Source organism: Microcebus murinus, chromosome 17, assembly GCF_040939455.1.
Source record: "Microcebus murinus isolate Inina chromosome 17, M.murinus_Inina_mat1.0, whole genome shotgun sequence".
In the NCBI taxonomy this organism is placed as follows: domain Eukaryota; kingdom Metazoa; phylum Chordata; class Mammalia; order Primates; family Cheirogaleidae; genus Microcebus; species Microcebus murinus.
The window spans coordinates 44,581,978-44,608,633 of NC_134120.1; the positions used below are offsets into that span (position 1 = coordinate 44,581,978).

A 26,656-nucleotide genomic window follows, 5' to 3' on the forward strand; every position below is an offset into this window, starting at 1 on the left:
CTCTTTGCTGAGATCCCAAACACTTGGACAGGGGTCCTCAAACTTTTTAAACAGGGGGCCAGTTCACTGTCCCTCAGACCGTTGGAGGGCTGGACTATAGTTTTAAAAAAACTATGAACAAATTCCTATGCACACTGCACATATCTTATTTTGAAGTAAAAAAAGTAAACGGGCAAAAACACCCGCATGTGGCCCTCGGGCTGTAGTTTGAGGACCCCCGCACTTGGAAGACATTAACAATAATTCCTTACATTTGATTATACAGTGCGTTATCTTATTTATAAGTACAGGTATTCCTTTACTTGATCTTCACACAAACCTGTGAGATAAGCAGAGATTATGAGCTGCACCGGTAGGCAAACTCCTACTCAGCATGGTTAGGTAACCTGCTCCAGGTGTGATCCCAGGTGCTATGGGTTCAGCAAGCACGTTTAGTGAGAGCCTCTGAGTTCTGGGGATCAAAACCCAGGACTCCTGACCACACTCCATGTCCTCCTGTCTCCCACCCTTCTTCCACTGGATGGGAGAAACAGCACTTTGCTTTGAAATGGATTATGAAGGATGATCTTTGTGAAGAGGAACCTAAACGGGTCATCTTTATTTGCCTTTATAGTGTCGATTGCTGACTAAGGGGATTTTAGACTCCAGACACCGTCCTGTTTGTCAGGCCAGAGCTGAGTGGGTTCCGGTCACTCCTGAGGATGACTAGCCAGAGTGCCCCTGAGGCAGAGACCTGCTCACCTGTCCAGGCCTGGGAGTGCTGTGAGGTTTAGGGAGGGGCTCCTTATATCTAAGTTGCATATAAACATCAGTTTCCTCTGCTGCTACACTCAGCAGCCTTTTCAAACTTCAGTTAGATGGGTATGACCTTTTAGTTGGAAAGCCAGAGTTGCAATACTTAGATGCCTAGACTTATGGAAATAACAATTGGGATTCTCTCTATATAAAAAATAGTGGTGGAATTTCACAACTTCTTGCCAAAGCATTGGTATGTATCTTTCTTGAAGTCTTGTCACTTCCTCATTTATATGATTTCCCTCCCTTGTAGTCTAAACATAAGACTTTTAAACAGTCAAGAGAGAGAGGGGTAAGTCATAATTTTTATTTTAGAATATCTGAAGAATGAATTGAGAGACAAGTTATATGGACTTTTTAAATTCCCCCACACATACACACCCAACCTCCAGCTTATTTTTTCTTTCACATTTTAGGGCTTTAGGGACTGTTGTGGGATTTGTATCTTGACCCTGGGGAGTGACACAGACTGACTTAGCTCTTTGCATGTGTGTGGGTCACGTGCCACTGTCACTAGAGTGGATTCCAAGTACCTTGGGACCCACAGTTGCTTCTTTTTTTTTTTTTTTTTTTTTTTTTTTGAGACAGAGTCTCACTTTGTTGCCCAGGCTAGAGTGAGTGCTGTGGCATCAGCCTAGCTCACAGCAACCTCAAACTCCTGGGCTCAAGCAATCCTACTGCCTCAGCCTCTTGAGTAGCTGGGACTACAGGTATGCGCCACCATGCCCGGCTAATTTTTCTTTCTATATATATTAGTTGGCCAATTAATTTCTTTCTATTTATAGTAGAGACAGGGTCTCACTCTTGCTCGGGCTGGTTTCGAACTCCTGACCTCAAGCAATCCACCCGCCTGGGCCTCCCAGAGTGCTAGGATTACAGGCGTGAGCCACCACGCCCTGCCCCACAGTTGCTTCTTGGTATCTTCTGTCACCCTGTGGGATAGATGGTGGCTAGCTGAGCCCTCTGGGGCTTTGGGGGCAGCGCCTTCTGGAGTAGAATGCTGACTTGATGAATCATGCTGACCTCTGCCTTCTGAATTTTCTGACAGCCTTGTGACTCTCACGTGGGGAATATGAGTAGCTCTTAAGAAATCTTTGCATAAAAGATTTTTCAATATTCTTTTGAGATTGCTTCAGTGATTCTCCTTAAAGTTAGTACATTCCTTGGTTTGTACTTAAATTCTCAAGGACAAAGTAGGTGTTTATTCTTGCTCCTCCTTCTTAAATAAGGTTATTGATGTTTATGGTTTTGTTCTTCATGTTACTTAGGATGTACTGATTTTAATTAACTTAAGTATATGGAAATATTCTTTCATTGTTTAGAGCATATGTAGTTCCCTGTGCAGATGTGCAAAATAGTGCATTAGTAATCACTAACTCACATATTCTTTTTTTCCTCTACACTGTGATTCTTAGTCTTTTTTTTTTTGAGACAGAATCTCACTCTGTTGTCCAGGATAGAGTGCCGTGGTGTCAGCCTAGCAACCTCAAACTCCTGGGCTCAAGCGATCCTTCTGCCCTAGCCTCCCGAGTAGCTGGGACTACAGGTGTGCCCCACTGCACCTGGCTAATTTTTTTTTTTTTCTATTCCTACTTGGCCGGCTAATTTTTTCTATTTTTAGTAGAGACGAGGTCTCATTTTTGCTGAAGTGGGTCTCAAACTCCTGACCTCAAACAGTCCTCCCACCTCGGCCTCCCAGAGTGCTAGGGTTATAGGCATGAGCCACTGTGCCCAGCCTTTGGTCTTTCTTATATGGAACTGTACCTCTTATCAGCAAATAAATAAGCAGGAAGTAGAAATGATGTAAAAAAGTAATTTCCATTAGGTGCTTCACTGACTTTGTAAGTAGGTATTTGGTGTATTTTAATTAATATTTTTCAAAATGTTAAACTAACAAGTGCCTCTTGCTGTTACTTCATTTTGCAGGTAACATTGGAAGGTCTTGTTGTATTTGAATGGGTGATTTTTGTTGTTGAAATTTGTTTTACTGTTGAGACCCTGCTGACACTGAGTTTTGTGTTGACTTTCTCTAGGTGTTTTTGCAGTCCTGTGTTTGGTATGGAGAATGTGGAATTGCGTCTGGGGATAAGAGGTATAATTGCAAATATTCTGGCCCACCAAAACCATTGCCAAAGGATGGGTATGACTTAGTGCAGGTAAGTTCATTCTCTTGGGCATTGGCAGCACAAAATCCTGATCACAAGAGCCTCTGTAATTATGCCTTATGTGTTGTTTATTGCAGGGTGGAGGTGGAGGTGAGACTAATAGGCTTAAATCTTCTCCTAGACTCTAACCTGTAGCACACTTTGGTAGAAAAGATAACAGCGTAACTCCAGAGGCTTAATTTTGGAGGGGCTGACTTTGTACCTCTCATCAGATTTCCCAGGCTGGGTGCTATGGCTCACACCTGTAATTCCAGCACTCTGGGAGGCTGAGGCAGGAGGATTGCTTGAGCTCAGGAGTTTGAGACTAACCTGAGCAAGAGTGAGACCCCCATCTCTACCAAAAAGGAGAAAAAAACCCAGCCAGACGTATGCCGTACTCCTGTAGTCCCAGCTACCTGGGAGGCTGAGGCAGAAGGACCACTTAAGCCCAGGAATTAGAGGTTGCAATGAGCTACAGTGATGCCACTGCACTCTACCCAGGGCAGTGGAGTGAGACTCTTTCTCAACAACAAAAAAAACAAGGCAACTGAGCACTCCTCTTCACAACTCCAAACCCCTTCATAAAAAAAAAAAAGGTTTCCCAATAGCAGGTTACTATTTAGAGACCAACCTTGGTACCTCAAATGTTGCTTTTTGCAGCTTATGCAAGATATATTAGAAGTTAGCTTTTTTTAGTTCCTAGATATCAGGGCTTAAGTGGACTCTGCTGCTAAGTGGCTATAGGGACTTCCTTGTCCCCTGTTCATTTTAGTGTTTCCTCTGTGTTCTACTGACAGCCTGTGAGTCTTAGCTATGTCCAGGTTTCTGCCTTCTGTTGTCATTTTCACCATTCTTGATGCACAGGGACATTAGAAAAGAACTGGAAAAATCACAGTGAAAAGACTTGTTTTAGAGGCTTAAATAATGGAAAATCAAGTCGACATGATAGCAGAGCTCTAATTTTATCAGAATTATTAAAGATTTTGACTTTCCCTGGAGTGACTGATGAAAATAGCAAATAGCATTCTGATTGAATTAAAAAAAAAAACAATAAAAATCCCTAAGGGGTAAAATGATTGTTAAGAGAAGAGCATGAGCTTCCAAATAAGAGAGAAATTAGAAGTGTCCTTACTACCTCTACTTGTGAATCCCTAGTTTATAAATAGTAAATCTGATAGCCTGTAAAGAATTCTGCAAGAACTGTGCAAATACAGTATGTGTCTTACCCTCGTATATCTAAAAAGGATTACATGAGTGAAGTTGTCTTATTTCATTGAGGAATGTCCTTATTTTAACTGCGCTAGTCCAATATCTGTGCTCTCTCACCTGAAAGGAACACTGTCCGGGATTCTTCTTTGACAATGTCAGTCTCTGTTGTGATGTTCAGCAGCTTCGGACACTGAAAGACAACCTGCAGCTGCCTCTACAGTTTCTATCCAGGTATATGGACTGCCAGGCAAACAGAACAAATGGGTGTTAGGTACTTGTTAGCCAGTAATGTTCAGATTTCCTTTTAAAAGTCAATTTTTAAAAAAATTTTATTCTAAGAAAGCACTCTTAGACTTGTCAGAAATAAAGAGAACATAATAACCATCAGGCTTGGTTCTCCTCCCAGTGCTTTCAGAGTTGATACTTGGTTCCTCTGACACGTCCTTACCCACAGGGTGTCTGCACTGTGCATGATTTCCTTTCAGAGTTGAGCTTCTGTGCACTGTGGGGAGGAAAGGGTCCTCGTGGTCCTCGGCCTGAGACTGTCATCCATGCTATCCTCTGTGTCTGCAGTCCCCAATTCCCGGGCCGAGGCCCGGTACCAGTCTATGGCCTATTAGGAAAACAGGACCATGCATCACCACCTGAGCCCCCCCCTCCCCCCCCCCCCGCCCCATTCATAGAAAAACTGTCTTCCATGGAACCAGTCCCTGGTGCCAAAGAGGCTGAGAACTGCTGCTCTGTGTCACCTCCCCCTTCTTGGTACCTCTGCTTTCCATATTGTTCTTATCTCTTTCTGAAGAGACGTGGCAAAACGATGTGCTAGGGTCAGGCCCTAATTGGGGCTGGCCTTGCGTAACTGTTAACAGGCTTGTTCTGGTATAGTTGCCTGGTTTTGTCAAAGTAGTTTCCTGTTGTCCATGACCCTGGGCAGTGAAAAAGGGCTACCTGATAGATGTTTTTCCCTAGGCCTACCTGGCAATTCTCAAATGTCCAAAAGAACAAGCTAGGGGTGTTCTTTAGAACAGCAGATTGTGGTATCTTTCCAAATTTTGCAGGCTTTAGCACACTGGTTAAGATGTATGAGAAGCAAATATGAAAGAGGCAAATGCTTCTCTGTGCAGGTATCACTGTAGGTGATTGAGCACAAGTCAGCTTCCATGGAGGGAATTCTGCTTCTTACCAGAAGTGGCTGATAGAGAATGTGCAAAACTACCACTAAGTTGTTTTTTCAGGACAACGTACAATATAATAATAGACCAAAAGTTAAGAATCTTTATCTGGTTGATCCTGCCAGTAGCATATGCTTGTCTCAAAGATTAAACCAATATAGGGGAAAAAAAAAAAAAGAAGAAGAAAAAGTTGAAAATCTAATTGGGCCAGCATATCCTGTGGAAGGATGGTGGGCATTAATGGAGCCTGGTCAGAGCCTTTGTCAGTCTAAACACATTTAGCATCCACTCTAGGTGAGGCATCGTGGACATGCACATCAAAAGATACCCTGTTATCTGAGGTACCAAAGCTTGATTTATAATAGTGAATAAGAGAAACAACCAGAGATGTGAAATAATATACAGCTGTCAAAATTGATGATTGTGGAGATTATATGTAGTAATGTAGAAAGAGTTTGAAAACTGTGTGTAGCTCCCAGAGTGGTTCCTATTCGAATAGTGTAATTATAGTTTCTGATTTTGTCACAGTAAAGCACAGGTCTCCTGAAAGAAAGTCTGTGCTTGTCTGTCTCCTCTAAAACAGAGGTTCTTGAAGGCTGGGACTTACCTTCCTTATTCTGTGCCGTGTGTGGTCACTGGGACTAGATCAGAGTAGAAAGAGGTCAGATTGGGTGTGTTGTAGGAATGTAAGTCTGATGAAGCAGTAGCTTTTGCAGGTAACAGCAGAACAAAGGGAAGAGAGGGCTCTTTTGCCACATAAGTCAACATTGGGAACTTAAACTTTGAACCTGAATTCTGAAATGCATGCAGGCAGAGAATGCCACTGCTGTTCTCTTTATCTTTACAAGTCATGGGGATGTCCTCTTGTGTTTTGGGAAGGCCTAGGGATTTTTCTGAGACTTGGAAGAAAGCCCTTAAATAGGTTATAAAATGAAAATTCTCATGGTATTTCTCATTTTTTACTTTTTTTTTTCTTATTCAAAATTATCACCATGATGCTCTTAAGTCCCTTTAGCTCCGGGACAAAGAAAGCACATCTCTAAATTGCAAAGTACAAAATACAGGGAAGCATCCTTCTGTTTCTGAAATTACATCTGGACAAAATAACTGTGATATCATAATTATAGGGCAGTTTTTAAAGATGTGCCTTTATTTTAACATGCGGTTTTATGTTTAGACTATCTGCGTTTAATATGTTTTTGGTAATTTGTCACTTTACAATAAATTTTAAATATTCTTGGTCTATTTTAAATCATATTTTTGCTGAGTGTTATCTGTGAGATCCTGCAAAACATAATTTACTTTTTCTTTAGGTGTCCATCCTGTTTTTATAACCTACTGACCCTGTTTTGTGAGCTGACATGTAGCCCTCGACAGAGTCAGTTTCTGAATGTTACAGCAACTGAAGATTATGTCGATCCTGTTACAAACCAGACGAGGACAAACGTGAAAGAGTTACAGTACTATGTTGGACAGAGTTTTGCCAATGGTAAGTAAAATGTTAATTATTCCTTTTTTACCACTGGCATGAGGACAGCGGAGAAAGTTGTTTTTATTGTCCTGTCAACTGTGTGGAGAAACAATTTCAGTTCCACTGCAAGAAATGAGTTGTTGCTTTACTATATCCTACGACTTTGAACTACAGCCAATAAAATAATCTTTTTGGAGCATTTGCTTTAACACCTTTCTAAAAGTGCCCATATGGAAAATTTTAGTGTGTGCAAGTTTGCATCTGTACATTGGAACTTTGGTTCTAGTGGTCATGAATTGTGTCACTTAATAAATTACTGCAAGACTGAGGAGGTAAAACTAGTTGGCAGAGGAGAAGAGTAAGTTAGGACTCTGAAGTAACACATCACCATGAGGGAAAGTAAACAGGTATACCAACTAGAATAAATGCCCCTCCCCAACAAATAGAAATAATGGAATAATGTGAAAGAGACTATATGTTTGTTGAAAGGTACTGAAATGAGAAGATTCTGAAAGAACAAAATGCTGTAGAAAAAGAATGATGAATGGATTAGAAATAGAGCCAACTGAATTTATTAATGAGAAGTAGTCATGGAGATGAACTAAAAGATAAACTGTAGATTCGACACAGCTAAACAAAAAGTGTCCGAGAAAATCTACAAAATAATAGAATAAGAATTCATTGTAAGTTACCTGATGTTTAAATTAAAAAAAAAAGAATTCAGTAAAGTTGTTGTTTATAAGAGCAACATACAACATTTAATTATAGTGACCAAATAAAAAAGTAACAAAAAATTTAATAGAAAATTGGTCCTATTCACAAAGCAACAAAAGGTACTTAGTAATCAAGGTACTTCCTAAGTACTAAGCTACTTAGGAATCAGTCTTCTAAAAGATGTGACTTACAAGGCAGCCTGATGCAGAGAGATCGTTCTGTACTCTGTACGGAAACAGTTCCATGGGTATGTGGAAAGTTGTTACATCAGCAGGTTTGTTGTTACAAATCATTGAGAAAAAGGGTGGGCTGGTCCATAAATCAGATGAAGAAATTGATGGTGATCATCTAATTTTTATTTTTGCATTATAATACTGATGGAAAATCCTAATCTTGGAAATTTTTAGAAGTAAATATAGAATATATTTAGGACTTTAAGGTAAGGAAAGGATTTCTAGATAGGAGAGGAAAAGTAGAAACCATAAGTGAAAAGATTTATGATTATAATTAGTATCGAGAGCAATGAAATGCAGATTAAAACAGTGAACTACCATTTCACACCTTATCAGATTGGCATAAATTAAATCTAATATTCTCTTTTTGGGTTTTATTTTAGTATACATAATGGCAACACACTACATAATAATATCAATGATGTTTTACACATAAGAAAGTAGCTATAATGGGTCCTATACTATTAATTTTTCTTTACTAGTCCCTGCTTGCTAGAACCTTCCTAGGATCTTCTTCTAAATTTTAAGAAGATACTTATGGGTTCATTTATTCATATGTGACTTCTGCCCTAAAAACAGTTTTCCCTGTAAGTTCCGTAATTCTCCAGCTGTGTAGTCTGCTGCTGCAGATGATATCTGGAACCAGTTTCATTCACTGAAGAGATATTAAGGCTCTTGGTTTCTCTTTCCTGAGCCTTGGTATGCTCTGCTATACAGGGGGGTTAAGACTTCCGGAAGGCCGGGTGAGATGGCTCGTGCCTGTAATCTCAGCACTTTGGGATGCCAGGTGGGGAGGATGTTTAGCTTCTCTACAAAATATAAAAAAAATTAGCTGGGCATGGTAGCGCATGCCTGCAGACCTAGCTGCTTGAGAGGCTGAGGCAACAGGCTTGCTTGGGCCCAGGAGTTCAAGGTTGCTGTGAACTATGATTGCACCACTGCATTGTAGCCTGGGTGACAGAGTGAGACCCTGTCTCTTAAATTGAAAAACAAAATATAAAAAAACAAACTTCTAGAAGCTTTTGTGAGAACTATGTGGGATAATGTAATCCTTTCTCTTTCCTGTCTCTTTTTCACTTTTAAGTTACTCGGAATCAGGCCTGGCATATTATTCGCAGAGTTATAAGTCAATTTAAAGGGCCGTCTCCATTCCTGCACTTAGTGTTTGCAGTCTGGTGTCCCATACGTGGTTGCAGTGCACAGGGAGTTCTGTGTTTCCATTTGAGAGGCCTTATGTAAGCTCTTGCCTGGTGAATGAAAGCAAGCATCCTGTCTCCATCTTTTCCCCTTTGGATTCCTCTTCCAGCAATGTACAATGCCTGCCGAGACGTGGAGGCCCCTTCAAGTAACGACAAGGCCCTGGGACTCCTGTGTGGGAAAGACGCTGCTGCCTGCAATGCCACCAACTGGATTGAGTACATGTTCAATAAGGACAACGGACAGGCACCGTTCACCATCACCCCCATTTTTTCAGGTAGAGACAAAGACTCCAAGTTTGATGTGTTTATAATACTGTTTTAAAGCCAGGGAATCATCATATGCAATAGGAAGATAAATTGAGATAGCCAGTTTATAAAGTTGCTTTCCACTAAAAAGTAACTGAAGCATTTATCCTACCCTGGTTAATTTAGGACAGCTGAGAGTGGAAACAGAGGAGCAGAAAGAATTGCCTTCAGATACTGCTATTGTCACTGAAAGGATAAGCTGTTTAAAAAGGGGGCTGGGGGGTGGAAAAGCATTACAAAGGCCTTTTCCAGAGTCTGCTATATTAGTAGTATTAGCCTAGCTCCTCAGAATGGAGAGAAGGCAGGATTGGAGGTTTACCGTGGTGTGTGGTATACTCAGATATCAGTGCCAAAACCCTGTGCACAGTTATTGAGGTTACTTAAAATCTTACAGGACAAAGCAGCAAAACATAACTTGATTGAACTAAAATTTCCAATTTGTATTCTCCAGTTGAGTTATATAGTTCTGTATGCTTATCATTGGTTTTAAATGTAACTTAATACAAAATTATTTTGTTATTGAAATTTTTACTTAACACAATTCCTTCTTGTAGATCTTCCACTCCAAGGGATGGAGCCCATGAATAATGCCACCAAAGGCTGTAATGAGTCTGTAGACGAGGGCACAGGGCCATGCAGCTGTCAGGACTGCTCTGCCACCTGTGGCCCCAAGCCCCAGCCCCCGCCCCCTCTTGTTCCCTGGAGGCTCTTCGGCTTGGACGCCATGTATGTCATCATGTGGCTCACCTACATGGCATTCTTGCTTGTGTTCTTTGGAGCATTTTTTGCAGTGTGGTGCTACAGGTAAGAAGTCCTCCAGGGCAAAAAGAGCCAAATTATCCAAGTGGCACTCATAGCTTTCACTTAGGCAAACTTTGGTTAATTAGAACAGGAAAAAATACCTGCATCAATACCTTTCCATGGATTACTTATGTCCTGCAGCTAGTAAACAGTCCTGTTTAGACATTTAAACATTTGAAGTTAGTTTTATTGATTTATTCAAAATGATGTGTGACTCAGAGCACCACGCTTTAATCACCCATTCCTTTTTTTATTTTGAAATAATCAGACTTACCAAAAAGTTGCAAAAACGGTAGAGTTTATGTACATCTTTACCCAGCTCTCTCAATGTTATGACTTCCACAACTCAGTATATTTATCAAAAGCATGAAAATAACATTGGCGTGATATGAGAATAACTAAACTATAGACCTTATTTGGATTTCTCCTATCGTGCCCTTTCCTGTTTAGGATCCTGTTTTAGGATTCACTTTTTGTGTTTTATCAGTTCCCTCCAATCTCTGACAGTTCCTCAGTCTTTTCTTTTATGGCTTTGACACTCTTGATGAGTACTGGTCAGTTATTTTATAGCCTGTCCTTCAATTTGGCTTGATCTAGTATTTTCTCATGATTAAATTGAGGTTATGTGTTTTTGACAAAAACATCCCAGAAGTGGTGTTATGTCTTTCTCAGTCCATGATGTCGGGGGTATGTCATGTTGCTATGTCTCATTCCTGGTGATGATGACCTTGATCACTTGGTTAAGGTGGTGTCTGCTGGGTTTCTCTGCTGTGAAGTTACCATTTTTCCCTTTGTAATTGATAAATATCTTGTGGGGGAGATACTTTGAGACTGTGCTAATACTTTGTTTCTCTTTAAACTGTCATCCACTGGTTTTAGCATCTGTTCATTGGTGGGTCTTACCTGTAACAGGTACTACTGTGACATTTGCCTGAGGATGATTTTTTTTTTTTTTTTTTTCTTTTTTTTAGTGTCCAAATGCCCAGTAACTGAGGATGATTTTATTTCCTGGTTCCCTCTACATTTACTAATTGGGCTTTTATACAGAGAGCTTTCCCTTCTTCCTGGCTGATTTAATCAATTGTTTGCATCATGAACTTTTTTTTTTTTTTTTTTTTTTTGAGACAGAGTCTCGCTTTGTTGCCCAGGCTAGAGTGAGTGCCGTGGCGTCAGCCTAGCTCACAGCAACCTCAAACTCCTGGGCTCAAGCAATCCTCCTGCCTCAGCTTCCCGAGTAGCTGGGACTACAGGCATGCACCACCATGCCTGGCTAATTTTTTTCTATATATATTAGTTGGCCAATTAATTTCTTTCTATTTATAGTAGAGACAGGGTCTCGCTCTTGCTCAGGCTGGTTTCGAACTCCTGACCTCGAGCAATCCACCCTCCTCGGCCTCCCAGAGTGCTAGGATTACAGGCGTGAGCCACCGCACCCGGCCCATCGTGGACTTCTTATATGTTCTGTGGGCTGTATTCAGTGCTGTCATTTATTTTGTTGCTCAGTAGGAATGCCTTCTGGTTGACTCCTATGTGTTTTGGTTTGTTTTTTCGTTGTTTTTTTTTTATTTTTTTGAGATAGAGTCTCACTTTGTTGCCCAGGCTAGAGTGAGTGCTGTGGCGTCAGCCTAGCTCACAGCAACCTCAAACTCCTGGGCTCAAGCAATCCACCTGCCTCAGCCTCCCGAGTAGCTGAGACTATAGGCATGCGCTACCATGCCCGGCTTTTAGTTGGCCAATTCATTTCTTTGTATTTATAGTAGAGACGGGGCCTCGCTCTTGCTCAGGCTGGTTTCGAACTCCTGACCTTGAGCAATCTGCCTGCCTCAGCCTCCCAGAGAGCTAGGATTACAGGCGTGAGCCACCTCGCCTGGCTCGTTGTTTTTTGAGACAGGATCTCACTCTGTTGCCTGGGCTAGAGTACAGTGGTGTCATCATAGCTCACTGCATCCTCAAACACCTGGGCTCAAGTGATCGTCCTGAGTAGCCATGAGCACACCTAGTGATCTTGGCTTCTATATACCATTCTCTAATAAAAGGAACCAGGGCTCCTTGTAGAAGGGGTTGATTCCAGGGCGGGGCCAGGGAAAATACAAAACTGGGGGATGAGGGCATGTCAGAACACCAGAGCCACCTGGGTGCAGTGACTCACATCTATAATCCCAGCACTTTGGGAGGCCAAGGTGGGAGTATCATTTGAAGCCAGGAGTTCAAGACCAGCCTGGGCAACATAGTAAGACCTAATCTTTACAAAACATTTTTAAATTAGCTGGGCATAGTGACGCACACCTGTAGTCCTAGCTGCTTAGAAGGCTGAGACAGGAGTATCACCTGAGATCAGGAGTTTGAGGCTGAAGTGAGCCGTGATCATACCAGTATACTCCAGCCTGGGCAACCAAGCAAGTCCCTGTCAAAAAAAAGAAGGAAGGAAGGAAAACCAGATGAGGAGGAAGTAAGCTTTTAATGGGATTACAGGAATGTCAAAATAATAGCCTCATTGTAATGAGGTCCACTAATGCTACTTAACATGCTTTTATTTTTCAGAAAACGGTATTTTGTCTCTGAGTACACGCCCATTGATAGCAACATCGCCTTTTCTGTGAATGCCAGTGATAAAGGTAGGCATATTTGTATGTAAATGGAAGAGTTCAGGTTATGTCGAGTGAGAGTGTTCATTTCCTCAAGAAATGTTCATGCGCCTGTTCTGTGTGAGATGGTGGCCTAGTGCTGAGGACAAGGCTGAGGTCCACACAGACGTCCTTGCCTTGTGACACTGACATCCAGTGAGGGGGACAGATCAGAACCGAGCGATGAGAGTAGAGAAAGAATTCTGGACTGGGATAAGAGCGGGGAAGGAGCAGGGGTGGGGCGAGGCTGAAGAGCTCTGTAGACAGAGTGGTCGGAGGACTCGGCTCGGCAGAGGCTTGTGTGAGAACATCCCTCCCTGTGAGGTGGCAGCCACGACGGGTGGCTTCGTAAGCAGACGGGTGGCTGAGGGCTGGGGCTCTTGTGTGTGTCCCCAGATGGGCTCAGGTCCTACTGTGCGCGATAGCAGCTAATACTCTCCCTGTTCCGACTTTCAGGAATGTCACGGCTCTTAACCTTCACCCTCCCTTCCTCTCCCGCCCTTCCAGGGGAGGCGTCCTGCTGCGACCCGGTGGGCGCAGCATTTGAGGGCTGTCTGAGGCGGCTGTTCACACAGTGGGGGTCTTTCTGCGTCCGAAACCCTGGCTGTGTCATTTTCTTCTCCCTGGTCTTCATTGTGGCGTGTTCGTCAGGCCTGGTGTTTGTCCGGGTCACAACCAATCCAGTGGACTTGTGGTCGGCCCCAGCCAGCCAAGCTCGCCTGGAGAAAGAGTACTTTGACCAGCACTTTGGGCCTTTCTTCCGGACAGAGCAGCTCATCATCCGGGCCCCGCTCACCAAAAAACACACCTACGAGCCCTACCCCTCAGGAGCCGACGTGCCATTTGGACCTCCACTCGACGTAGAGATTTTGCACCAGGTAATCTGCTGTTCGTAGAAATAAGTCAGTCAGGGGACCTGGTGGTATTTTTGTTGGCTCTGTGTGTTGACCAGTTCTGCTTGATCTGATGTGGATTTGGGGCGGAATGTAGTGGTGTATCTTGAAAATCTTTGACTTGTAACAGCAAAGGTGCTCTTCACTTACTTTTCAAGAAAACAAATGACAGGTGTTGAACTCAATGAAAAATGTACTGTTGCCTGCTTTTATATTCCCTTCAGACAGTAGGTTTTGCCTTTTTATTGAAATTGAGATGAGCAGAGGAAGACTTCAGTAGTGCTTCTCTATTGGGGCAGAATGTATTGAGGGGAAGTCCCCTTAGGAATTTGATTTTTTTCCTGTGGTAACTGAAAGTAATATGCAAGGACCCAAAGGAGTGAAGCCCTTTGTGCCGACCTGGGAGATGAGGAAAGACCTGCTGGATTGTCACTGATCCAGCCTGCGGGAGTGAACTCATCACTGCCTGCCTGCGGGCGCCCAGCTGCATTTGGGATAGGATCCACCCCATTCATTTTGGAAAAGGCGTGTAAACCTTCCTGTTGTCCCTGTCACACTTGCCTTGGAGAACTGTACCTGTGGATAAACTGTGTCCACTTATTTTTTAATGAATGATTGCACAATCATATAGTTTTTCCTTTAAGCATTGCTCTTGTTTATAGAAAGTGTAAAATCTTGGAAAACACCAAAATGGTCCCAAGACTTTAATAGAATCTTTTCCCCAGCCAGTGACTGTTGCTTTATCCCAGGTTGTCGCAGAAGATGAACAGCACAGTCGTTTATCTCAGGAGCATCTCCACTGCTAGGACATGTGGGGACATGTGTAATGGTTGTAGTACAGAGAGGGCAGTAGGTGGTGTGTTGTTGGCAAGGGGCGTGTCGGGAAGTCCACGCATCTTGCTCCAGTCTCCGCGGTCCTCTTGGTTATTGCTGGGGAGGGCAGGGAGGGGAGATGGTCGTGTGTCCTACATTGCGATCCCTTCTGGTCATGGTGTCTCCTCCCCATCTCTCCGGATGCCACTAACCCGGTTTGCTGTAAAAGAGAGCCTTTGGCAAAACCAGATATCTTACCATAGTGTGCCTTAATCCTCTCCCCTATCTTAGGAAGTATTTTCCCCAGATACTCTTTATCTTCTGATCCTGCAGGGAAATACTGGTTAGTCAAGATCTGAGAGAGAAATCTGACTTGTTTCTGGGTTTGCTTATTTTTGAAATCTTTTTTCAGGTTCTTGACTTACAGACAGCCATCGAAAACATTACTGCCTCTTATAACAATGAAACTGTGACACTTCGGGACATCTGCTTAGCCCCTCTGTCACCTTATAACGAGAACTGCACCATTCTGAGTGTGTTAAATTACTTCCAGAACAGCCATTCTGTGCTGGACCACAAAGTAGGGGACGACTTCTTTGTGTATGCTGATTACCACACACACTTTCTGTACTGTGTACGGTAAGTGGCCGGAGATAGTCACTCATGTGTCCCATTAATATCTGAGCACTTACTGTTGCTAGACACTATTCAAGGTGCTAGAGACCCAGCAGTGGGCAAACAGAGCAGTACCCTGCCCCCACGAAGCTCACATTCTAATGGAGGGAGGGGGACAATATGCACGTGAATGTACAATATCGTGGCAGGTGGAGATGATGCTATGAGCAGAAAGATAAAGCCAGGCAAAGAGTTGGGTGTACTGCTGTAGCGTGGAGATCTGCACAAAAGGAACGGGAAGGAGGGAGCTCTTGAAATTCACAGGGACGTGTTTTAAGCAGAACGAGTAGCCTGTGCAAAGGCCCTGGGGTGGGAGCTTTCATGGTGTGTAATCCAGGAACAGCAGGTCCCTCTCAACCTTTTAGTCTTGCCTGGGTCAGTAACAGTTTCATGAAATCCCACCCCCCATCCCCCAAGACTTAAAGATAGAAGCCTATGGTGCATTTTCTTGTCTTTCAAATATAACCTTTTATCATGATATTGAATTGTTTTTAAAACATGCAGCCTTCATTCAAGGAATTGGTGCAGGGTTATGTGAAGTTTTCCATTCGAGGACCCCGCAACTACTTTCTTTAGGAGGCATGTCTCGCTGGACAGGATGCTTCTGTGATTGGGATTAGTCACCAAGAGAGCAGGGAGGGAATCTTTAGGCTCATCCTGGTAGAGGAAGAGTGTCACAATGCCAGGTGGACCTGCCCTCCCTGGGTGCTCTGGACCTGCCTGGCAACAGTTGTTCAGCCAGTTGAACAGCCACAGTGGCTTTGTCTTCATCATGGGAACAGAGATTATTCCTTGTCCCATGCGAGGGCACTGCTCAACTAGCCATGCCTCGAGCTGAGGACTCTGATTTCTGGTTCTAAAGAACTTTGATGTCCTTGAGTTTTGTCTGTTATCAGAATAAGACTCTTAAGGCAGTTGGGCTATGTTTAGTCTAGCTCAAGGGCATCATCTCTGAAAACATGAGTTACATTCAAAGGACAATAAGCTTATGCCCTATACTATAAACCAGCATTCTTAACAGGGTAGGTGGTACAAGAGAGCCAGGGGTCATTTGAAAAAAAACATTTAATAGTATATGATTTTTATATTTGGAGGAAAAAATTTACTTTCTGTTTTATAAAATAAAAGTCAATAAAAATTTGGGGATGGCAGGTATGGGAGACTTGTGCTTTGTTGGAAGGGTTGTTGTTTGAACCAGCACGGAAGCACTGCTGTGCACAATGTCCCAGGGGCAAGGATTCGAGTGGGTTTGTGGCTACACTTGTGCACATCCTCTGTGATCCCAAACCCTCCGCTCTCACCTCTTTCCTCAGCCTCCATCTTTTCCTGGACTCTTTACCTGCTTCTTTCCTCCCATGGTTTAATGGCAGCAACAGCTCCCAGTTACTCAAACCTGAGGCTTTATCCCTGAATTCCTCCTCCTCTTCCTCACCGCCTTCCTCATGCAGTGCTTGTGGATTTTAGCCTCTGGATGGTCTCTCGCATCCATGCTGTGGGATGAATGGACTCTGCTTCTAGCTGCAGGTCACCTGACCTCCAGGCCTCATGCCATCATTCATCCCCTCTGATGGGCAGATTGTATACGAGAACCTCCCAGCGCCCAGCCAAGCTCTGGCTGCTGATCTGTGCTAAAATGCTGGTCCCCTCTCCACTGGCTGGCTATCTGCACTGCATTGCCCTCCCCATCATCTCCTGCCGCGGCCGTGCCACAAACCTCACTGGTCCCCTCCTTGCTGTTTCCCGCTTCCACTTTTCACTTTGCCACGCAAGCTGTCTTCATAAAACAGATCATGACGTCCCTTTCCCAGAAATCTCTCATCGTTCCCCTGTGCCTCCAGGATGCAAATTCAAACACTGAGCCTGGCATTCAATCCCTTTTTTTACACTGTCTATTGCTTGCCCTTTCCAGCCCCGTCCCCTCTCTCAGGAGTCCCATTCTTGGGCACCCCGTGCTCTAGCACAGGACTTGTTATTGTTCCCCAAACCACTATCTTGCTCTCATCCCCACCCCCCAGTTTTGTCTCCCTCCTCTTCTCCCACAATTGTAATTGTATGAAACCCCCTCTTTGCTTCCCTCCCTGGTGAATTCTCCCTTGTCCTCAGAGATCTGGTGCTCTGCAGGCCTCATCCTTTTGGCAGATTTCCCCCTTGGATTATTCGCTTCCTCCTCTGTGCCTGCGTAGCCCCGTGCACCATGTGCTGGTGATTGGACGGGGCTGTCTGCCTGCCTCTTCTGAGCCCGCAGAGGGGTGCTGGACCATAGTCAACTAAGGAACCTCAGGGCCCACATTATGCTTAGAATACGTACATTAAGTCTCCATGATGTCTTCAGGCTGTTCTCATTAGGAAGTGTTTTCTGAACTTTTTGGCAGGGCCCCTGCCTCTCTGAATGATACGAGCTTGCTCCATGATCCCTGTCTGGGAACATTTGGTGGCCCAGTGTTCCCGTGGCTTGTGTTAGGCGGCTATGATGGTAAGTAAGAGAAGCCTTGACTTTTCCTGTTGGGTAAAGAAAGTCGTCTTGGTTCTGTCATTAGCATCAAGTGGTAATTATGAAGATTTCATAAATTGAGCCATCTTACTCCCTATCTCTTGAATCCCAAATAAAATAAATTCTTTAGCATTGGTTTTGGGTTTTATTCCAAATTTAAAAGAAGTGGATTGTGTTAACCATTTTTAGATCACAGAAGCCTTTGAGAAGCTGTGGAAGAAGGCAAAGAACATTTCCCCAGAGTAATGCAGTTGTGCACATCGATGTTGTTCAGTTTCAGGGAGGTCCTAGAACCCCTGAAGCTCATCTATGAACCTCTTGGGAGTTCATGGACCTTAGGTTAAGAACTCTTGTAATGAGGAAGAGATAATAAGTGAAGTATGTGGAAGAAGAAACAAAGTCAATGGATTGTTTTTTTCTTCTGAACCAATCGGTTAAGAATTTGGACACTTTAATCGTGTGAAGAGCAGTTGGTTGGCTCTTTGTTTTTGGTTCCTGTAGCACTTTGGAACATTGTACTTGAGAAAATGGGGTGATGATTCATGTGACGCCTTTGGCATCTGAAACCTAATCTTAACAGGCTCAACAAGTTTTTCTCCAACCATTGAAGAGGCCAGATAGGTTTTCTTCTCCACACTGAGTGTCAGGGGAGAAGTTGCGATCTGTATTTAAAATTTACTATGCTTCATAAAATAAAACGTCATTTCTAATCAGTGGAGAAACGGCGGTGTCAGCAACTAACCAGCCATAGAGGAAAATTAATAAATTTGATCTTTACCTATTCTTCTCACCAGAATAAATTCCATATGGATCAAAGATTGACAAGTAAGAAGTAAAACTGTTGAAGAACTGGAAGAAATTTTTTTTAAAAATAATTTTTAAATGGAGAAGGCATTTCTAAGCAAGACACAAAACTCAGAAGCCACAAAAGGAAAGACTGATGAATTTGACTCCATAAAAATCTTAAATTCATGCATGGAAAACAAATAGCATATAGTTTAAAAAAAAAAGAAACTGGACAAAAATATATTAGTATACATAGCAGCATTTCCTTTAATATATAAAGAGCTCTTGTGAAAAAAGAAAAGATCAACAACCCGAAAGAAAAGTGGTTTGAAGCCATGTGAAAGTTAACATAAGAAGAAATACAAATGGCTTTTAATTGTATTGGGGGTGTGTGCTCACTTTGGCAGTACTTATACTAAAATTAATTGCATGGGGGAAGTGCATCTCACTTCAATCTCTTTAACAAATGGACAGAGGCCTAAGAGTTTGATAAAACTCTTCATTGGTGAAAATGTAGGAAATTCTCTGTTGGTGGTGGTGGTGGTGGTGGTTATGTAAATTGGTTACTGGAATGTAAGCTCCAGGAAGGAGGATTTTTATCTCTCTTGTTCACTGATATATCCACAGTACCTAATTTTACACATTTAAAATATTTATAGGTTATTCTTTGTAGTAATTTTATTTGTAGTAGCAAAACAATTGCAAAAATGTTCATCAGTTAGGGATTGGCTAAATTATACTAGAAAATATTAGTAGAAAAAGAATAAGGAAGCTCTTTATGTATTACAGTAGAGTGGTAGGTAGGCCAGATGCAGTGGCACGAGCCTATAGTACCAGCTACTCAGGAGGCTGAGGTAGAAGGATCTCTTTAGGCCAGGAGTTTGAGATCAGCCTGAGCAACACAGCAAGACGTTGTCTCTAAAACAAATGAGAAAAAAAAATTGCTTGGCATGGTGGTGCACACCTATGGTCTCAGCTACTTGGAGGCTGAGGTGGGAGGATCACTTGAGCCCAGGAGTTTGAGGCTGCCATGAGCTAAGATGATGCCACTGTACCCTCCAGCTGGGAAAACAGCAAGACCCTGTCTCTTTAAAACAAACAAAAAACCCCACAAAAGTAAAACGGAGCAATATTCAAGATGCAAAATTTTTAAATGTAATATCTAGAACTGTATGTTACTGTTTCTGTGATTAAGAAGGAAAGGAGAAGAATATATGTGTGTGCTTGTGTGTGCGGTAAGTATCTCTAGAAAGAGTTTCAGATAGTCGCAGTATGGGGAGAACTAAGAGATTGGGAATGGGGGAAAAGAGAGAATTTTCACTGGACACCTTTCTGCTCTGTTTGAAATTTTTACCATGCACATACTGTGCAGTTAACAAAAATAATTATTCTTCATGAATGATAACCATGCCTACTTCAGATAAAGAATTATTTTTATTCATGAACTAAACTGTATACAGACTTTCTGTAAACTGTTTGATTCTTAGAGCACAGAAATAGTCTGACTGCAGTGAGAAATCAGTCTGCTACCTGTATTGTGATTTTCCCCCTTGTATATATCTAATTTCTGCACACCTGTGATCTGCTTTTTGATGTCACATTTTTCCTTTCTAGATCAAAACTACAATAATGCCACTGCCCTTGTGATTACCTTCCCTGTCAGTAATTACTATAATGATACAGAGAAGCTCCAGAGGGCCCAGGCCTGGGAAAAAGAGTGAGTCACTCACGGAATCTGAACTTGATTTGTGGGAAGCTGGATTCTTGCAACAAGTGCTTGAACTTCATTCTCTAAATTGACCAATGTCAGCTTTAAGTTGTGATATTTTTCACTTGATACTAGTGATACTAAGAAATGTGTAAAATTTTTCTTTAAACAGATGATTGAAACAGATATTCCTGCACAAGAAAGCAAAAGTATACAAAAATGTTCCTTGCATTGTTTTCTAACAGTAAAAATCAGGAGCATGCTGAATGTTAATGTGGGAGATGAGTACAGTAGAATAGTATGCAATCATTAGAGACAATGAGGTAAATAAATGGTTCAAGATGTATTAAATATAAGCCACACTCAGCATATTTACATAAATATATGCTGTATGTCCTCTCTATGTGTTGAAAAAATACCAGATGAATGACCTGAGAAATTAACTATTTGTAACTTGCAGAGAATGGGAAGAGAAGACTTAGGAGAACAGGGGACTGTTACTCTTTCTTTATATCCTTCAGTTCTTTTTTTTTTTTAAATGTTGCTGGATTTGGTGGTTCATGCTTATAATCCTAGTACTTTGGGAGGCTGAGGCAGGAGGATCACTTGAGGCCCAGGAGTTTGAGACCACCCTGAGCAACATAGTGAGACCCTGTCTCTACAAAAAATTTCAAAATTAGCCAGATGTGGTATACACATATAGTCCCAGTTACTTGGGAGGCTGAGGCAGGAGGATCTCTTGAGCACAGGAGTTGGAGGCTGCACTCTAGCCTGGGAGACAGAGCAAGACCCTGTCTCTAAAAAAATAAATAAAAATGAGTTTTACTGAGGTATGGTTTATATATCATACAAATCACCCATCTAAAGTATACGCTTCAGTGGCATTAGTATATTCGCATATACGTGCAGCCATTTGAGGACATTTTTGTTACCTCACAATGAAACCCCATCCTCTTTAGCTGACACCCCATCTTCTCATCCTCCCACCCACAGACCAAGGCAGCGACTAATGTGCTTTCTGTCTCTGGAGATCTTCCTATTCTGGACTTTTATATGCATGGACTCATATGTGGCCTTTTGCGCCTGACTTTTTTCACTTAGCATGATGTTTTCCAGGGTCATCCGTGTTGTGTGTGTCAGTACTTCATGCCCTTTTATAGCCAGATATTCCATTGAACACACATACCATATTTTTTTTTATCCACTCATCAGCTGATGCACATTTTGGTGGTTCCCCTGTCTTGGCTAGCACGAGTGATGCTGTGAACATTTGAGTACGAGTTTCTGTGTGGAAGTCAGTTTTCATTTCTCTTGGGCATATATCTAGGAGTAGAGTCGCTGAGCCTTACAGTGGCTCTGCCTTTCATTGAAGAACTGCCAGGCTGTTTTCCAAAGCGGCTATAGCTTCTGGTTAGGAGAGGTAAAGGTGTAAAATAAATAAAGTGGTGATAGCGCTTTCCATCGCCACCAGCAGCGTGTGCAGGTTCCAGTTTCTCTTGACATCCTCAGCGGCGCTCGTCTGACTTTGCGGTCCTAGCCAGCCTCCTGGGTACGAAGTGGAATCTCATTGTAGTTTTGATTTGCATTTTCCTGGTGGCTTTTTTGAGCATCTTTTCACATGCTTTTTGTCCATTAGTATATCTTCCTTGGAGAAATGTTATCATGTCCTTTGTACATTTTTAACTGGGCTAAAATAAAACTGGGGGTTTTTATTATTGAATTATGAGAATTTTTTTTATATAGTCTAGATACAAGTCCCTTTTCATACACAGGATTCTCAAATATTTTTTCCCTCTCTGTGGGTTGTCTCTTTGCTTTCTTGATGCTGTCCTTTGAAGCACAAAGGTTTTAATTTTATGTGTTTTTTTCTTTTGTTGCTCATACTTTTGATGTCATATCTAAGAAACCATTGCCTAATCCAAGGGCATGGAGATTTATGCCTGAGTTTTCTTCTGAGAGTCCTGTAGTTTCAGCTGTTATGTTTCGGTCTTTGATCCCTTTGAGTTAATTTGTGTGTGTGTGTGGTATGAGGTAAGGGTCCAGCTTCATTGTTTTGCAGGTAGCTCTCCAGTTGTCCCAGGTCATTTGTTGAAGAGATTATTGAATGATCTTGGTTTCCTCATCAAAAATTAGTTGACCACAGACATGTGGTGTATTTCTGGGCTTTTAATGCTGTTCCTTTGAGCTGTATGTCCTTGTGCCAGTACCACACTGTCTTGATTACTCTTGTGTGTAGTAAGTTTTGAAATTGGAAAGTAAGTCCCCCTACTTTGTTCTTCTTCTTCTTCTTTTTTTTTTAATCAAAAAAATTGTATTTACTTAGAAGCATTCAGAATGTCAACAAAACAGCTGCAACTTTTTTTTGCAATTACAGAGTGGTATTCAGTTAACAGAACAACAATTATTTCGTATAAGCTGCATCAGAGACAACTGAAGATGAAAAAACTACCATTCCCATATATAACTAATTTGTGCTGTGAACCAACAAGAACCTGCTTTAAATTTCCATGCCAATTTACAACCCCCATACTGTACCAGGCAAGGTTAGTGGCTATTGAAAATACCACCAGGACAGGGCTAGCTAAAGACACATTCGGTAGTGTATTAACTATACAAAAAAAGACACTGTACAGTTTAAAAACAAATCTTACACAGCCTTACATTTCAATTTTTTTCTTTAAAAGGACTAAGTTGTGTACAGGGGGGTTAAATGCTTTATAGACAAGAAAAAAAAAACTGCGCTAGAACCAACTTATTCATCATCATCTTCATCTTCCTCCTCCTCTTTATCCTCTTCATCTTCCTCATCTTCCTCCTCCTCCTTCTTTTTCTTGCTTTTTTCAGCCTTGACGACTCCCTTTTTTGCTGCATCAGGCTTTCCTTTAGGTCGGTATGCAGCAATATCCTTTTCCTCAGCTTTGCAGCCTTCTTTTCATAAGGCTGCTCATCATCTGCAGCAGTGTCATTCCACATCTCTCCCAGTTTCTTTGCAACATCACCAATGGAAAGGCCAGGATGTTCTCCTTTGATTTTAGGGCAATATTCAGAACAGAACAAGAAAAAGGCTGAAGGAGGCCTCCTTGGTGCCTTGGGATCCTTGAACTTCTTTTTTGTTTCCCCTTTAGGAGGGATATAGGTTTTCATTTCTCTTTCATAAAGGGCCTTGTCCACCTTTGCCTTATCTTCAAACTTTCCTTTCTCTTTAGCAGACATGGTCTTCCACCTCTCTGAGCACTTCTTAGAAAACTCTGAGAAGTTGACTGAAGCATCTGGGTGTTTCTTCTTGTGCTCCTCCCGGCAAGTTTGCACAAAGAATGCGTATGATGACATTTTGCCTCTCGGCCTCTTAGGATCTCCTTTGCCCATGTTTAGTAATTTTTCCTCATCGAGGCACAGAGTTGCCCAGTGCCCATCGGGCTCTCACTTGCCCCGGCGCTGTCTCTAACTACTTTGTTCTTCTTGAAAGAGAAATTTAGGCTATTCAGGACCCCTTGGAAGTCCGTGAGAATTTTAGAATTTCAGCTTAACAGTTTCTACAGAGAAGTCAGCCAGGATTCCAAATGGTATTGTGTTGAATCTGTAGATCAGCTTTTTTTTTTTTTTTGTAGATCAGCTTTTTAAATTTTGTTCCATGAGAGTATATCTTTATTATAATATACCTCATTTAGAAATATTTTTTTTTTTTTTTTGAGACAGAGTCTCACTTTGTTGCCCAGGCTAGAGTGAGTGCCGTGGCGTCAGCCTGGCTCACAGCAACCTCAATCTTCGGGGCTCAGCGATCCTACTGCCTCAGCCTCCCGAGTAGCTGGGACTACAGGCATGTGCCACCATGCCCGGCTAATTTTTTCTATATATATTTTTAGTTGGTCAATTAATTTATTTCTATTTTTGGTAGAGACGGGGTCTCGCTCAGGCTGGTTTCGAACTCCTGACCTTGAGCAATCCGCCCGCCTCGGCCTCCCAAAGTGCTAGGATTACAGGCGTGAGCCACCGCGCCCGGCCAGAAATATTTTTTATTAAAAAACAAATAGGGAGAACACGAACCAATTTTAGATTTGTTCTAAACATGTTTTCAAGGGTAGAAAATTCAGCACATCTAGAACTTGGGCTGTAATTGGAAAGAGTGTCACCATTTAGTCCCCAGTGCAGAATGTCCTTATGCAGGGTAAAGGTTAAGGAAGCATGACCTTTGTGTCATAAAAGTTGGGAAGAAGTCTCTTACTTGTCAGTAAGTTTTAACTAAAAATATAAAATTCTGCTTTTTAGGTTTATTAATTTTGTGAAAAACTACAAGAATCCAAATCTGACCATTTCTTTCTCTGCTGAACGAAGTATTGAAGATGAGCTAAATCGTGAAAGTAACAGCGATGTCTTCACTGTTTTAATTAGCTATGCCATTATGTTTCTATATATTTCCCTGGCCTTGGGGCACATCAAAAGCTGCCGCAGGCTCCTGGTAAGCAGGCTGTGTGTGCGTGTGTGTGTGTGTGTGTGTGTATGTGTGTGTGTGTGTGATGGCAATGCACAGCATGATGTCATATTTTTGCCTTATTCTTGATTCACTGTGTTCAAAACTGCCTTAAATCCCTGTTTTAATTGTATGTGACTTTTCTGTTTCCTGTATCTGTTTTCTTCAGTTCCAATTTTTTGGTTTATCTTAAAGTCTATTTTACATAATCCAGTTTTTTTCTAATTTGTTCACTCCATCAGCTAAGAGTGTAAGCTCGTAAAATATATTGCTAGGGAAGACCTAGAAATTCTTTCATATCTTCTCTCAAACTGAGAGTTGTACTTTTAACTCTAGATTGGATATAGCTATGTAAAAAAGTAACAAATAGGACAGAAAACCCTTGGGCCAGTGACTTATGTCTTTGCCACATCCCTCAGGTGGATTCGAAGGTCTCCCTAGGCATCGCGGGCATCCTGATCGTGTTGAGTTCAGTGGCGTGCTCGTTGGGTGTCTTCAGCTACATTGGGATCCCCCTGACCCTCATCGTGATTGAAGTCATCCCATTCCTGGTGCTGGCTGTCGGGGTGGACAACATCTTCATTCTGGTGCAGACCTACCAGGTATAATTCCATATTCTCATGGAGCCTGGCAGCTGTCCAATCCCAGGGTCTGTGAGTGGCTCTTCAGTGCTGCATCTGTGAGAGTGGCCAGTGAGGGGCTGTTTCCTTTCCCCGTGTGGCTTGTTGGGCTTCTCAACTTGTTATGGCCATTTGGGGACCAAGAATTTCACTCCTCCTCTGGTTGGTGGAATAGAGAAAAAGTGAGAATTTTATTTTAAGTGGTATCTTGTTTCACGTGTTTGTAAGAAGAACTAACACACTTTTGGAAAATATTTAACAAGATGACTGCTGTTAAAATAATTCTCAGCATAATATAGGAGAATGGTAGATTTGTTTTATTCAAAAGTGCCACTAAAAAGGCAGAAGATCGGCCAGGTGTGGTGGCTCAGGCCCATAATCCTAGCACTCTGTGAGGCTGAGGTGGGAGGATTGATTCAGTTCAGGAGTTCAAGACCAGCCTGAGCAAGAGTGAGACCCTGTCTCTACTAAAAATAGAAAAATTAGCTGGGCGTGGTGGCACAGCTGCTTGGGAGGCTGAGGCAGGAGAATCGCTCAAGCCCAGGAGTTCGAGGTTGCTGTGAGCTAGGCCAATGTTACTGCACTCTAGCCCAGGTGACAGAGCAAGACTCCATCTCAAAAAAAAAAAAAAAAAAGGCAGGTCAACACATGACCTGCTGCTTTAGAAAATGGTCTCAGTCGTCTTATAGACTCCGTGGCATGTGCAAGTGTCATTTAATGGTCCAGTTACCTACAGCCTGTTCCATGTATTTTCTTGATAACATGATCCAATCTTTCCTGGATTTTCTCACCTGGTACCTAGCTCAGTGGTTCAGAAATACTAGGAACAAATTAACATGAGAACTCTGGGGTCCCCCACCAAAGTTTATATGCAAAGAAGAAACTGCTAATCATCTACTAATCGTGTTTCTTTGCCCTTGAGTTAACACAAGGCAACAAAGAAGTGGCATTGTTACTGGGAAATTTTAACACTGTGTGTTTAATTATTTTTTTAAAGAGAGATGAACGTCTTCAAGGGGAAACCCTGGATCAGCAGCTGGGCAGGGTCCTAGGAGAAGTGGCTCCTAGTATGTTCCTGTCATCCTTTTCCGAGACTATAGCATTTTTCTTAGGTAAGTATGCTTTAAATTGTACCAATCTTGTAGTTTGAGCCTGGAAAAAGAAGTATCTGGGCATCTGAATATGCCTCTGAGTGTTGCCTCCTTTTTGAAGGTCTATTCTGCAATTAGAAAGTATCACTGAGTGGACCTCAGAAAAATTGGTCAGAATCTTGGGTATCACTTTGCAGGTGGCTTCCTTCTTGTGTTGAGTTTCGGGACAGTGTTGAGATCAGTATGCCAGAGACCTAGAGTGCATATGGCCACTTCCCCCTTTTGGTAGCCACAGCGAATGTTGCTGTTTGAAAGTGACATCCTTGCGTAGCCGCAGATTGCTCCTCAGCGCAGCACTCGAAGCACAACTCTCAGATCCGCAGGCACTCGCTGGCCGGGTGTCTTGCTGTCGTTTTCAGGGACAGTCTTTATCTCCTGTGTGC

At 42.3% G+C, this 26,656-nt stretch overlaps 1 protein-coding gene and 1 pseudogene across 2 annotated transcripts in view; one reads left to right on the plus strand and one right to left on the minus strand.

The window, feature by feature from the left end:
* The window catches only part of NPC1 (NPC intracellular cholesterol transporter 1), a 44,408-nt gene that overhangs the window by 6,963 nt on the left and 10,789 nt on the right, over positions 1–26,656 (plus strand). The window contains exons 2-14 of one of the 2 annotated variants that reach the window (XM_012746105.3): positions 2,829–2,951; positions 4,273–4,379; positions 6,634–6,809; positions 9,045–9,212; positions 9,798–10,047; positions 12,586–12,659; positions 13,125–13,546; positions 14,787–15,013; positions 17,422–17,522; positions 19,941–20,043; positions 24,301–24,490; positions 24,922–25,104; positions 26,120–26,234. In XM_012746105.3, coding sequence (XP_012601559.2) covers positions 2,829–2,951; positions 4,273–4,379; positions 6,634–6,809; positions 9,045–9,212; positions 9,798–10,047; positions 12,586–12,659; positions 13,125–13,546; positions 14,787–15,013; positions 17,422–17,522; positions 19,941–20,043; positions 24,301–24,490; positions 24,922–25,104; positions 26,120–26,234 — 2,239 coding nt within the window. The remainder of the gene's footprint in view (positions 1–2,828; positions 2,952–4,272; positions 4,380–6,633; positions 6,810–9,044; positions 9,213–9,797; positions 10,048–12,585; positions 12,660–13,124; positions 13,547–14,786; positions 15,014–17,421; positions 17,523–19,940; positions 20,044–24,300; positions 24,491–24,921; positions 25,105–26,119; positions 26,235–26,656) is intronic. The other variant, XM_012746106.3, reaches the window with a different exon arrangement.
* On the minus strand, positions 22,352–23,400 carry LOC105860942 (high mobility group protein B1 pseudogene; annotated as a pseudogene).